Source organism: Lepisosteus platostomus, chromosome 26 (assembly GCF_059453375.1).
Source record: "Lepisosteus platostomus isolate fLepPlt1 chromosome 26, fLepPlt1.hap1, whole genome shotgun sequence".
NCBI lineage: Eukaryota > Metazoa > Chordata > Actinopteri > Semionotiformes > Lepisosteidae > Lepisosteus > Lepisosteus platostomus.
The window spans coordinates 12,593,727-12,608,720 of NC_142636.1; the positions used below are offsets into that span (position 1 = coordinate 12,593,727).

Sequence of the window (14,994 nt, forward strand, 5' to 3'; positions counted from 1 at the left end):
TGCAACAGTCATTATTCTGCCATGATGAAACAATGTCAAAAAGCATAATTTGACTGTCTGTGCCTGAAGGGTTGGGAAAAGGAAAAGATCCCTTTTGAGGAACCTAAATAACCAGACAGTAGTTGAAGGTGAAAAGGCAATCAAAAGAAAAATTTTATTCAGCGCTAGGAGGAACCTGCGTGATAAGAAACAGTCACCAGCATTTCTCAACAGGGAGGAAGTTTCAGTGCTCTTATACAGACTGGTGTGTGATTAACATGGAGAAGAAAATCTCTTATATACAGTAGGATAATGTAAAACTTATTTTTGATCCTTACTGTAAATCCTCTTGCTTGTTGATAGGCTACCCTGAGCTCACTTCAAAATGGCACCTTGACTATAGGTTATTTCCTTTGTGGTTAAACTGTGTCTGCTTTTGCTCCTAAAATATCTTAGAAGTGACTAGAAAGTAGCACAAAAGCTGGATTTGGTTTATACATATGAAAAACGAAGCAAACCACAGAAACAATTTGAGGTTATAAAAGTATTTTGTTTTTTTTTTGTTAATGCATAGATAAATTCCCATTTCTTCAGTGCCTAATCATTCCACATGTTTTCCTCTATTAGGGAATACGATGCTTAAGAATGCATTAGCTTTTTAAGATAAAATTGTATACTGTGCACCATACGAAACTTGTCGCATATAACTGCAACACATTTAAACACATTAATGCTTTATCTTTTTTGTAGTAGGTGCATTGACTTTTTATTGAACGTCCACCACATAAGTAATATATGTTTATTAACAGCTGTCCGTAGCAAACTTGATCAATAGAGAATTTTCTGTGGAAGTATCATGGTAGAAGCATGTGTATCCCCTATTGGAATTAATACATGCTGTTCATTTGTGACACATGCTCTGCAACTGGTTACAAATGCTGTCTTTTTCAGGGATTCTGTACAATCATCTCATAGAGCTTGAAAATGCTCACTTGTCTCTGAGCCCTAGATGTCACTCATCTTTCTACAGGTGTTCCACAAGATTCATGCCTAGTGAGTAGGACATCCACAGCACATCCCACAAGAAAGTTGTTGTTACATGAACAGCAGGGGGACGTGCTGTACTGCTGGAACGTTGTCACATTGGGATTAGCTCACAGGAAGGGCAGCAAGTCGGAACTTTATCAATGTAGCTCCATGCAGTCAGTCAGATTGTCATCACTCACTACACGTAGAGCTCTGTGGCAACTAGAAACTCCTGCCCAGACCACCACACTTGGACTTCCCCATTGAGTAGCCTGTTGTACACAAAAGGTGCCCATCTGTGCCACTCCGCCTTCCATCCATCAGGAACTACACAAAACCTTGATTCATTGCTTAAGCGAATTTCAGATGGACTGCTAAAGAATAAACCTGAGTTGTTTCTCTAACGACCCAATGACACAAAGATGTTGTTCTCCTGATCAGCATAGCGAAATAGTTCCTTTCAGTGTATTTCTGCCTTGATTTTCACAAGGCTTGACGTTCAACAGGTTAAACTGCCTCATCAAATCTCTCTGAGGTGATTTAATGCTTTTACAGCAGTTAAAAGTCACTTGAGTGTATCACAGTCGTGAATGATCAATTACCCAAAATGACGCCTAAAACATTTGATCATTACCAAAAATCAGTATTTATTTTTTCTCAAAACATGTAAAAACTAATGTTTTTTTAAGTTTATTGCATGTGTATTTACAATATCTCCTCAAAATGAGTAAAATAATAATTTAGTTCTTTTTTTTTTACAGATGAAGGATGTTTTTTTGGATTTTAAAGCTTATCTGTCCCATGTCTTTGCATGTGTATTAAAACACACCCACATACAGTGTATGAAACCATGCATTATTCTTATCTGCACAGCATCTATCCGCCCCCTATTTCCCTCCACCCCATTCCCTCATATTCTTTCTGTAGTTATTACCAGCAGTGGTCTCTTCTGACTACCCTATCTTCGATACTGCAGCAACTCTAAGCGTACGATAAATCAAATTGAAGTAATACAGCAGCATTCTTTGCCCAAAGACTCCTCCCACACAACCCCACTATTGGTCAAACCCCTCCCTCTGGGATGTTAATTGGACCAGTTCAAAATCCCGCCTACTTCCTTCGACCCACGGATTGGCCGATGCAGTATCCTTGAGCTGTCTGTCATAGCTTCTTGTGGTTTGCTTAGTTTTCCTTTGCAATGCAATGCAAGGTGCAGGGCTGAAAACGCAGTGAATTCCAAAAAAAAAAAACAATTTAGCTGTATCTTAATGCGTATTTACAGTTATCTGCCTGCCTTCTAAAGAAGACTGCTGGTGCTTTTTCGTGAGAATTTACAGTCTTGGGAATAATTTGTTGTGATTGTTCTTGGTTTGTTTTGATAGTGCACGCTTTTTTTGTTTTCATGTATTTCCACGTTTAAAAACAGCATCCTTTTGGACGGGGTTATTAACCTGTATCAAGGAAGGGAAAAGGAAAGAGACATTGCTGTTTAAACTTACCTGTCAGTCGTGAACAATTCCCACTGACTTGAAGTGTTCTGAACTGATCAGTAGAATTTTTAAAAAAAATATTTGACCGCGACTGAGTTCGATTCAGATGCAGAAGAACATCTTGGCAGGAGGAAAATACATCAAAATACACAAAATGAGCGACCCTCTCTTGCGAATCGTGCTGGTCGGAATGCTTTTAGCAGTTCTTGCGAATGGTAAGTGTTACTCATCTTTGGCTGTATAATAACTGCTGTAATGTGTAGCTGTAGCTATCTCCAAACGTGGCTGGAGTTGAATACTAATGTTGTGATTGGCTTTGCTGGGATTGCTGGTGTGCTTTTACCAGAAGTAATGCACCACGTTCTGTGCTGTTTCCTTTCCGTTTGTGCTGCACTCCTGATAATTTGTCTTTTACTCTGTTACTTGGTTTTAGCATCATTATTTGTTGCATTTTCTTTTTCTTTCTTTCTTTTTTTTTGGTGTGTGTCTGGATTGAAAAGATCCCAAAGTCACAAAATAGGGTATGAATCGCATCCTCCCTCTGGATTTGTCGCCTATAGTCTTGGTGTTTCAAAGCTATCAGCATAGTTTAAAACGTTGGCACGGCACGTTGACAACTAAAGTGGTGAGAAATGCAACTGCGGATATTTCTGCCTGTGGTTGGAAAGACGAATAAAAGCGCCGCCTGAGCGCTCTAACACGTACACCGATTTAGTAATAGCTTTCTTGCTACGGTATTTTCGAGCGCAGTGCCTTCCGTCTGAAACAGTTAAGATTGAAGAGTTTTGCGCAAGGTGGAATGGTTACCCTTCTCGCCACCGACAGCCTAATAATTAAGGTAGACCTTGAGGGTCTAATAAAATTAGCCTTTCATTTATTTGATTTTATAACAGCCTCTTTCTAAGAAGAAGAAAAAAAGATGTACTGCCGGAGGTGATTTTGGTATGCGCGCTCGACTCCGCAGAGTGCTGAATTGTATCCACAACAACGAATACAAATTATATGTAGCTATTGTGGAATTATCAACATCTGCACTATGCGCTACTGTAGCTGCTTTTTAAAATCAGTGTTTGCTGATTTTTTTTTATGCGGGGATAATAAAACAAACAGTTCAAAACACAAACGAAAAGGAAAAGGAAAGATGTGACTAGCAAAAAAAAACTATGTATATACTATATAGCAGAGCTATGAAGAGGAATGGGATATTTTGAGAAAATTAAGCCTCCCTCCAGGCAGATACTGTATATACAGATATACAGAACAGCGTTTGTCGATAAGAACGATGTCTAGAAATGAGTGTAGTCAAAATCTTGGGATCTCAGTCTCCATCCAGCACCGCAGAATCTACAGTACTGTAGGTATAAAACAAGAAATAGTTTCTGCACCACCACAAAATATCTTGTTCACGCCGTGTGGTGGATTTATACCGAATTCAGTTGACTGCGGCCGCACTGATGGTGGTCTGATCTCCAAGTTACAATCCAGAGCTTATTAAAATGTAAATGATGTAAAAAAAAAATACAGCCCCGTCTGGTTTAACGCTAAGACTAACAGTACGAGTTGGTGTGCTTTTTCTCGGCGGTGAGGTACTGTGGCGCTAACCGAACAACTTTGTCTCTTTTGAAGTCCTGGTTGCGTAATTCAATTAGGTTTACATTCTTAAGAAGATGTACACGATGTCAGTAATATGTTCGAGTCTAGAAGCCCACAGCACGGACGATGTAGTGTTCTTGTTTTTGCGTTAATGGGATTTTAGCAGCCCTCCTAGTAGCATGAAAGAACATAAAAGTAGTTAAGTAACGGCATACTGTAGGAGTTCAGCAATTACGCTTCTTGCTGCTGACTTCATGTCATGCACCGCTCTGAGGCAAAATGACTGTTGTTGCTTTACAGTAACATTTTATTCAATAATCTGCATGGTTGTGCTTCTGACCTTTTGTTCTGCCCAGAGAAGAAATCCCAATACTGTACATTTTGTTTGATTTGATTTTTCTGTCTGCTGTACCTAGGAGCAAGGAGCTAATTCCACAGTACCGTTTAACAAACGGAGCAGTACAGTACAGTATATCATTTGTTGGAGAAAAGTGTCTTCGCTATTTAAGATTTTTAAATAATTAGGTGACGTGAATATTTCTAGAGATGTAACGCAATCGTTTTGTTTCAAGATGTTTCTTTAAGACACGTTTCTTATTTAAGTCTGTATCTCCATGACTTCTTAATCTTTTGAAGCTTCCTTTTTTAAAGGCAGATTCATTTAAAATATACGCGTAGCGTTAAGTTCCTCAGTGTGTACCTGTCATTTTCCATTCAGACTTTAATCGCTTTTAATGTTTTCTATAGTAGAGATGCATTTCTCTAACATGTGATGAGTGAAGATCTAGGTGTCCCTGAATGTCTGGTCATTGTTTAGCACACAATACATGATCAGGCGGTGTTTAATCGCCTTTTTCAAATCAAACCTACCTGTCACTTCGGCTGTATTGTTACTTAGTACAAGTACAGTATATAGGTCTATTGCTTCCTGCAGAATTGTGTTTTGTCAAATTAATTAGCTAAGATCTCTGATGAATTAACCTAGAATGAATCAGTATATATGCAGTATATTACTTCAGATTCAGATTTTGTATTAATCTACAGAGAAGTAAGTTTTGTGGTTCAGTTATGTGCTTTGATTAATATATGCTTCTAAAGATAAAAAAGGTCTACTTTATTACTGTATTTTTCAGAGGAAAAAAATATTTTTAAAAATCAACTGGTTTTGGAGCACTACACAAACAACAAGGACATTAAAGACATGAAAAGCCTCTGTGCTAACTCAAATGACACCTATGTGTTTTTTGCACACCCTGTGTGCTAAACCAATTTCACACACAATCGTAAATGCTTTCCCCCGTAAGTGGACAATACTGAGCTAAAAATTCTTTTGAAATTCGTGACCTAATTAAGCTGCGTTTTTTTTTGTTAATATGGCATATACAGTACTGTAGTTTACATACAGTATAGGGTCATGATCAATATGAATTGATTTGGCTACTAAGTAAAGAGCCAGAGAAGTGAACTCATATTCTAACAGATACCTTTAAGCAGATCAACCAAACTTGGAGGTTTGGGATTTGGAAGTGCAAGCTTGTCCACTTCAATATGTTTTTCTCTGGCATATAACGGGACACTTTCATAAGGGCGAGGTGTTGCTTTCATTTGCATGCTTCCAAATTTGCTTTCATTTCAGGTTTGTGAAATGGAATTTCACTGCAAGTCCAGATATTTCTGCTGGGAAATCAGACAGCTATTGACTTTAACAAGACTGTACACTGTGTGAACTGACTAGGAAGAAGTAAAGGTTTATTCCATGCTGGAAAGAGAAGAAAAGAAACACAATGTTTCGACTGTGGAGCTTTCTTTGGGTGTGACACAGCCAAAATGTTGTGTTTCTTTTCTTCTCTTTTCAGCATGAAATAAACCTTAATCTGTTCATTTGCAACCTACACATGCTGACACAGCTACCTACTGTACATGAACTGATTAGTGCAGTTTTTGGTTCCTTATTAATAATCTTATTAATCTCCTATGATGACTGACAACAATGGTGGAAGGTATTATTCCCAGAAGACATTGTAACCAAATAGAATTGTTTTTACCAGCTTATTTTAGAGTCATAGACTACATGAACCAGAAGAATGACAGTTACTGGTGTTGTACTGAGATAGGTAAAAATGTAATTTTCAGACTTTGCCCTAGATCCTCAGTAGACTATAAATTAAGCTTGTATCTGTTGCATTAGAAGGACTGAGAGTATATGGGTTACTGGTCAATTGCAACATCATCCTCAACTGTGGTAACCAGCTCTATAGAACTAAGTGGAGTGGAACATTTCAGTAACTTGACTTGCTCAAAGGAACCACAGCAATGTCCACATTGGGATACTCTATGTACCTACCTCTGAGGACTACATCCAAATACTCCTGAAATTCATCACCAGACAGTGTGAGAGATGGGAACATGCAGTACAGCAAGGACAATAGCTTTAACAGCCCACAGTGACCTTTACCTAAATAAAAACCATGAGAAATTGGCTGCACCCTGAAATATGAGGCCCCAAATGCTGTGCTGCACAAGAGTGATAAACACCTCCAACATGACCAGTGGCGATGACATGAGTGACAGAACACGACTCAGTGGTCACATAAAATGTTCTCATGTGAATCAGTGTTTCCAAAATGGCTGTGCTTGGAGGTGTTGATGTTGATACGTTTTTAGTCTCTCTAAAGCTCCTCGTAATCCATATTGGGTGATATACAGTACCTAATTTTATCGGATCCGATCTCCACATTAGTCATTGTCATGTCGTGGCTGTGAATTACTTAGAAGAAATACGTTGAACATCTGTCATGATCTTTGTCATGTCATAGATTAATTTTCTAAACCATATAATGCCTAAACATGCTATGCATATGCTGTACTGTACAGTATGTTGTTATTGACTGATGAATATCAGCAATGTCTTGGAACATTGTCCACAGGATACGAATAGATCAGTCTAAAGTAGGGCTATTTCTTTCTTTCCAGCTTGTCCAAGGATATTATCAAATCATTTATTGTAAAGGTTCTAGAGCAGCAATATGTTTTTTGTTATGTGGCCCCCAAAATGCTGTATTGTTTTGGCACATATGTCCAACTTTGTCAGTCACTCAAACACAAGGTGATCGGCACAGCTCTACAAGAGGAATGTCACTACATGTCATATTGCTGCTGATTCTGACTTGCTACTAGTAGAGGACAGACTCTGACTGTGTTAATTACCTGTTACCACATTAAACTCGCTGCTAATGGTGGCATCATTGCTGGATGCTCAAATGTTTAGAAATTAAATCTGACTTGTTATTCTAATAGCAGTAGGTTGTACTCATTTGTATACATTTTATAGCTTACCCACTTTTGAATATTTTTTTGTTTTTTATCCCTCTACCTATGCATTTAGTTGTGTTAAGTCCACAAAAATTGCAATAATTTCTTTAATGGTTTCATTCTTGTTGGCTGATTGCATATCCAACTAAAATATTAGTGACACAAGATTGGCAGACATTAATTTTTGTATATAAATTATGTTGATTACTCTCATTTGTCACATCTGCATGTTTGTCTATTGTCAAGTAGTCTACATCTGTGATTTGTTTTCTGCAGTTCTTCTTTTTTTCTGATGAACATGACATTTAGGAAATCTTTAAAATTCTCGTTGTTAAGATAACCGGTATTTCCTTTTCCTCCTTTGTCAGTGTCATTCTGTGAGATGAGCTGCGTTTTGGTGGTGAAAGAAAGCGATGTTGTGTTGCCATGTTTTTTAGCCTTGGAATCAGAATTAATATTTATACCACCCTGTTCTGGAGTCAAAAAAAATGTGTGTCAACTCTAAGAAATCAGCACTGCTTGGTCCCCACTGAACAACTCATTGGATGTCTTCAAGACCAACAGCAACACAAGGACATGGACACACAAATGGGAAATCAATTTAAGAGCATTCAAGACAGAAAACAGGAGTCACAAAGAAGACTGGGTGTCTGAAATTCTAAGATAAATTGAAGATGACAGTGGAATCATCAAAGGAATAGCTCTAGGGTATTCTTGGCTAATTAAAGCTTCTAGAAACAAAATGACCAAGACTGGCCAAATGGCCTTCTCTAATTTGTGACTTTCCTGGTTTTCTACAGGTATCTGTGCGGGAAAGATGTAGATGCTATACACATATCCTCAGATATGAACATTGTCTGGCCATCTGTGTCTTTTTACACTGGGATCTCCACAGCACCAACAACAGGACTGGTGTGAGAGGCAGAGGACTGATGCATCTCTCACTGTTAATTGTGATACCATACAGCCTTGCGGTTCTGCTCATTTGTGCACTATTACACAAGGACCATTGGTTAATATCGGCTACATGTAAAAACAAAGAGGTTACTCACAAAATGTATATTGTTCCAGGTTTTATTAATAATAACATTTTTAAACACACAAACATTACGGGCCATATACTGTATGGACTATGTTGAAATAAAACCATACAGTATCTTACCATGCAGTTTGCACAATATACTGTATCTTTGTTGTAGAATAGTTTGTTACGAAAACACCTGCATGGGAGCTCACTGCTAGTGTGCTAATTAAACATCATAGTAAGCATCTTTTGGTGTATCTCAGAATAAAATGTAATAATAGTTTCCTGTATTTACACCCTGCTTTATATCCTGAAGGATCTCAAAGTGCTTTACACATACTGCAGGAGGTGGTTCACTACTGACTGACCTGGGTGACGAGTGGCAGCCTTTATGCAGCAGCAGCCCAAGTACACAGCAGGCCAGGTGGAGAATTGAGAAATTACTGCTGCAAACTGATGCAGAGTGACGGGACCATGGGGTGTGCACATCCTTGTGGAAACATGCGCTAAATCTTGTGACAACCTCGTGAGGCAGTACTGTGGTAGCAATCAAGGGATGGGGGTGGAATCAAAGATGCAGAAAATGTGTTTTAATTTCTGACAATGTTTAATGTCCAATGGAAAATTCAGCTCTTTCTTCAAAATTCAGCTTTTAGGATAAAAGTGATTAGTGTGATATGTAGTGGTTACTTTGACATTTAATATTGCAACGGCAAATCGGCTTGTATAATTATAAATTAATATAATCTATAATTCATATGATATAAATATTCATATAATTTATATTATATATATATAATTTGACACCTGAAGAAGGCTCCACAGCCAAAACCTTGTGTCTCTTTTCCTTTCTGCATGGAATAAACCTTTATTTGCTCCTAATTATTAACTCATACAGTATGTATATGTGTACTGTATATATACACAGACCAGAGGTTTCTAACATTAGGGCCAGTGAATATAGAAACAGTGAGGCCAGTCTCTTTTGTCCTGGTTCAAGTAGAATAACGTGGCTGAATTGGGAGTTGAAGCACAGACATCTTGGACATTGGATTTCCTTTACATAGATTTCCTTTACAACACTCTAGACTAGTACATTTTGCCTCTGGAGACCTAAGCTGTTCACTGAACAGTTTCACAAGTGCATATAATGCACATCTCAAACAGTGCATCTCCTTTGGGATTGCTGCTTTGAAATATTACTGTAGATAGCATTCACAGGGAAAAAAAAAGTCTGGGGAAAAATAAACCTATTACATTTTACTCTCCTGTCAAGGCAACCTAATAACATCTAGTAGAAAGTCGTATGATTATAGGATGGGAAAAAAAAGAAACATGATATTAAACCACTTTGGGGCAGATGTTCTAAAGGATTGTGCCTGACGTAAGAGTCATAAACATGTCGCAAACGATTTGGAAGTGTCAGGTGACATTCTAAACTAGCACAACAATATCTTTGAGGATTTAAGAAAGTAATTCAAGTTTGTCTTTGAGGTTAGGGCTAGCTTACGTCTTTGAAGACTATTAAGTTTTACAGTAGGTGTTCTTTCAAGAATTTTTGTCTCCCTGTGACCCTGGATTGAATGAAATGGTTACAAATGGATAGACGGATGGTATCCTAAAGTTGCTGGCAAATGTGGCTCTCAAAATTGAGCTGATGTGTTAAGACCTTTGGAAAGCTCATGTGAAACACTTGCAGTCAGCAAACCTCGGAAAGGCACTGTGAGAAAAATGCAGTCTTAGGGGGACAGCTTTTTTCTCACATTGCATTTTACAGGCTTACAGCCTGGCTGCTCTCATTTCAACTTTGTCTTGAGCAACAGTAAGTACATTTCAGGAAGAGACAAAATGTTTTCTGACTCCTTAAATCCTTCCTTAAATTAAGTACTGGACAGTAGATGCCGATTTATGACCAGGCAATGATCTAAAACGTGATGTGGAATCTCTCGCCCATGCGATTTGTGGTGGCGAAACCATTATCTACCTTGCATGTTCTTTCCTTTAGCTCTTTTCAGGAGAAAGTTTTTCCATTTTTCATGCATTACTAGTTGTGCTTATTGCTTCATTGAGACTACTTTGCTGCACAGGACTACAGGAATACCATCGTATTTCACTACATGTATGGTACATATGCCCTTGAAACATCTGTTATGGGTACATCAAGGTATTCCTATTCACCAGTGAAGTAAAGAACAGGAAACCTAAAGTGAAGCCATAGGAAAACCATTATAATAATGTACTGTTCATTTCCTGCAGTAGATTATACAAGCTGACATGTTGCATATGTTATATACAAATATGAAGATGTTGCATATCCTTAGAACAGTATATTCCCCACCCAGAATGGGCCTTAGAGCATCTGTGACCTGTTCTTTCACTACAGGACCTCCTCAATCGAAGCCATTAGGAAGTCTTTTCACAGCCTTTTACTGGTGCTGCACAAACTTCAGCCTCTTCAGAGGAAAAGCCTTGGGGAAAACTATTGATAATGTTGTTCAGTACATACTGTGGATATTTTGTTTGTTCATCTTTGACAAATGTACTGTACAGTATAAATGTGAGCATGTACTGTAGGTGTGTTGCACATAATGTGTGCGGCTGGGGTTCTCTTCCCCTTATTTTATTCCTCTTCTCTTACTTAGAGAAGCAAAATATTCCACCATGGATACAGCTGGTGCTCAGTGCACATGTGGTTGAAAATATTTCATGACCTTGTCTTTCACTCAAACATGTAACAGCATAAGAAGAAATGTTGACTCGAACTTCAAAGAACATTTTTTTAAAATAAATAATTGAAAAAGGAACTTAAATAGCAGCATAATGAAGACGACATGGGCTTGCTTTCTAAGCGTTCTCAACAGTATTGTCTGTTTTCAGAATTTGAGAATAAACCTTAGGTTAAATTAAAGCACGTTTGAGGTTTAGTGCGTCTAATTTTGAATGTGCAGATCAAAAATGGTAAAGATTTCAGTTCTACTCAAGGCGCCCATTTTTGGAGTTGTTGAAGAATGGAGCAGGTTTTGAATGCAGACCACACACAGTGTCATTGAGTTTGTTCTACCTCAGTCTCCATAGTACGGTCCTAGGACTGGCTGAGTCTCAAAATGGGATTTAATCTTGCCAAGTTTTATACTGCTGGTTAAAACCGTAGTCAGCTCATACTCTAAATACCAGTGTTTAGACTTAAGTTTCAATTACGGTATTTTAATAAGGACTCAGATGCAGACAGAAGATGAAAGGGACCATGTAGTTTTCAGTGAGACAACAGAATAGACATATTTTTTCCTAGTATGCCAATGATTTTTATCAATCTCACTGAGATCCAAGTCATTTATGATTCTTTCAGTTCCTCTGTTGCAGCCTTCAGCTGTTTTGACATCCTAGTTACATTTCAGTGAAGGTTACAAATAAAAAAAAAACACTACTTTGTGAAAACGATGGAACAAAAAACAATATTATTGCATATTTCTCTAAAAAAACCGACACCTAAAGAAAGCTTCACAGTCGAAACGTTGTGTTTTCTCTCTTCTCTTTTAAGCATGGATTAAACCTATTACTTGTTCCTAAATAAAACAAATATGATAATGTTTAATGGTTTGTTATATCAAATAATTAGATGGGATATGCAAAATAATGCATGAAAAGAGATTAACCAGACAGCATTTCCATCTGTGTTTTCTCATTTTTCAAAACTAAATTTTTGTGAAAAAATCTCATTACATGTTTTCATTGTCTTGTGCCAGATTTGCACTTTTAATGATCTGCAGTTACTTCATAAAATTGAAGATGTCAAATTGGGAACAGGAGCAAAATTATTTAAAAACAATTTAAAGCTTTTTTTTAGTATTTTCTAGCATGAGAAGAAGACTCACAAATAATCTCCTATAGGTCTGAAAGATGTGTGCTTTCCTAGATAATACCGAAAAATAATAAAAGGGGAAATTCAATAGATCAATTAATCTTTATTCATTATAGTCCGCTTTGCAACAGTTCACCACAGACAGCTTTACAGAATCATACAGCCAATGATTAAAAATACTGTAGGTTTACTAAGGTTTTACAATAGAAAATATTCATGATATTTCTTTGTTATGGGGCTACATAAACTGAGATAAAAGAAAACCAGAAGTACAATAGTTGCAGTCTTGTGTGTGTCTTTACTATAAAGGTACAATGCCATCCACAGGTGCCTCTTGGACAAATGTTTTTTGTAAAAAATAGTCAAAGTAATAACCCTTTTCTGTTTTTGAGAAAAACAAATTCTTTTACATCAGAATATGTTGCTGACTTTGGTGAGAAGTTGTTTCAGCTTTTATATCTTCTCTGGGATTGTTGAAATTCTTCACTGCAAATCCATAAAGCTGAAGTATGAGTCTGGGAGCTGTGGGCTACTGCTTAGACCAGTAGTTTGAGATGGAACGGAGAACGTCTTGCCTGTTAGGTGTTATGGGTTGGAAAGCCTATCAGTCAGTCTGTGTTTAATTTGCTGTAGTGCCCTCTACAACAGTTTGCCACAGAGCACTTAACAGAATTATACAGCTGTTGACAATTTGTACAGCAACAGTAGATCTTGCAGGCATGGAGAGGAAAACAAAAACTCCCAGTGGGAGAAATAAATCTCTGGGCGGTCTCAGGCCCAATGGTCACAGCCGCCCCCCACCCAAACAACGAGGTTGTGGTACAAATAATTTATAATAGAACACGGACAATCTCTAATGAGTCAAGGCGTGGGATCTTGCTGTCCTGCATCTGTCATTATCTGACTGAAGTGGCTAAGGTTTTCTTGGTTGACCATCTTATTAAACCATTGTTTTTATGTAACTGTGTTATGGATATAAGATATACATATGCTATTAGTCCAGGGCGAGATATTAAATTCTCATTATGAAAATGCAGACACGCGCGATGGTTTTTGGCTTGTGTTTTGCTGCTTTCCTTCCTACTATCATATTATTTTATTTTTAAGTTTCAATGCACAGCAAATGAGAGATGACACAAACCTGAGGAAAGACATTTCCCAACTGGTACTGCCCTCAATTCCACAGGGTTTTGACTGATTACAAGGGTTGCTGTTGCGAAGCAAGTAAAGGATTCCCCTGCTGAAACACCTGTGTGCTCAGCATGGCTTGCTTGTCCATGGGGAATTCCTGGACGCAGCCAGCGAGACAGCCTGAATTTCCCAGGTTTATAGGACTGTCACATCCTTCTGTAGATTGCTTTGTGTTTCTCCATTGATCCCACTCAGCATGGTCTTAACTGCGAATCATCTGCAAAGACATCACTAGCAGGGCTTTGATGCACCACTGTAATCATTGATAAAAACATTACCGTGGCCATTTACTCAAAATAGCTAGGAGATTGGTTTAGTCGTTTACCAGTAAGTTTTGAGATTGTTTTAGTAGTTTACTGCATTTAGCAGGTAATGGCTAAAGTGCTCTTCTAATTCAGCAGTGAAGTTTTGTTCTTTTTCAGGGTGCCCAAGCAAAGCTCTTCTCAGGATTCTAATTTGAATGCAGGCAAACACCGCAAAACTTTGATTGCAGGAATTCAAATTCTAATGAAATAATTTTACGAAGACCAAAACATACATAAAAGAGTTCTATAGTCCAGACATTGCCGATTTGAAACTGAACTGTGTCATCATTAGCCCACCGGATTCCCTGAGCTTCTAATGCACATGGCTGAGGCCTGTTGGGATGGATCTGAGAGGACAAAGAGTAAAATTGACTTGCCACACAACAGTGACCATCTGTGATTTGCCTATCACTCTTGGGCTTGCAGTGCTGCTGGGGGAGCTGAGTCAGTCTTCCTGTTGCTGCCGACTCTGCTGTAGGTGGTTTGCCAATTGCGGTGTGTTAATGGATTGTTGGTGGGATCCCCGACTGTCTACTTTGGTATCTCTAGACTTAGCAACAGCTTCACAGTATTATTCTTCTCAGCACTTGTGCCACTGTGAAAAGGATGAAAACTATTCTTTCTTTCTCTAGAAGAGCTGCCCATGTGGAGAATCCCATTCTGCTAGTGAAATATGTAGACTCTGGTTTTCAGATTTTGTGTTTTCTGGGTGACCTTCAGTTTCTTATCCGCTGAAGTGACAGTACTGTACGTTGTCTAATACAGCCTTTCCAAATACCAATGAGTGGGATGGATTAAACAGTTCCCTTTTTAGGAACATTTCTTAATGTGCTAAAACTATTTTGTAGCAATGGGAATCAACCTTCTTTCTGAACAAGCATTTGAGCTGTTTGGGATTTTGACCATAAAAATGAAGGGTAATAATAAGATCTTTTTTTCACCTCAGAAAGCCAAATTTGTACTTTCTTCTATAGTCTCTGGTAAAATGAGGAAAGAACTCCACAAAGGAGTTACTTTGAATTCCTTCTGGTGTGTTTAAAAAAGACATATTACTCAGTTTAATTCCTGCTCTAAGGAAACTTTCAGACAAAATTTCAGATGCCAATAAAACTGATTTTTTAAAATGCTACAGAAGCAGGTAGGAGATGATATAGAAATGACCTTTTAAGTAAGCCTTTAATGATGTATCTATACTGCTGGAGAGGTGCACATTTA

General features: G+C 38.0%; 1 protein-coding gene across 1 annotated transcript in view; it reads left to right on the forward strand.

Annotated features, from left to right (window-relative positions):
• Positions 1–2,142: 2,142 nt before the first annotated feature.
• iglon5 (IgLON family member 5) overlaps positions 2,143–14,994 on the forward strand; it is a 202,756-nt gene continuing 189,904 nt past the window's right edge. Inside the window, exon 1 of the mRNA XM_088620567.1 lies at positions 2,143–2,710. Coding sequence (XP_088476693.1) covers positions 2,602–2,710 — 109 coding nt within the window. The 5' untranslated portion in view covers positions 2,143–2,601. The remainder of the gene's footprint in view (positions 2,711–14,994) is intronic.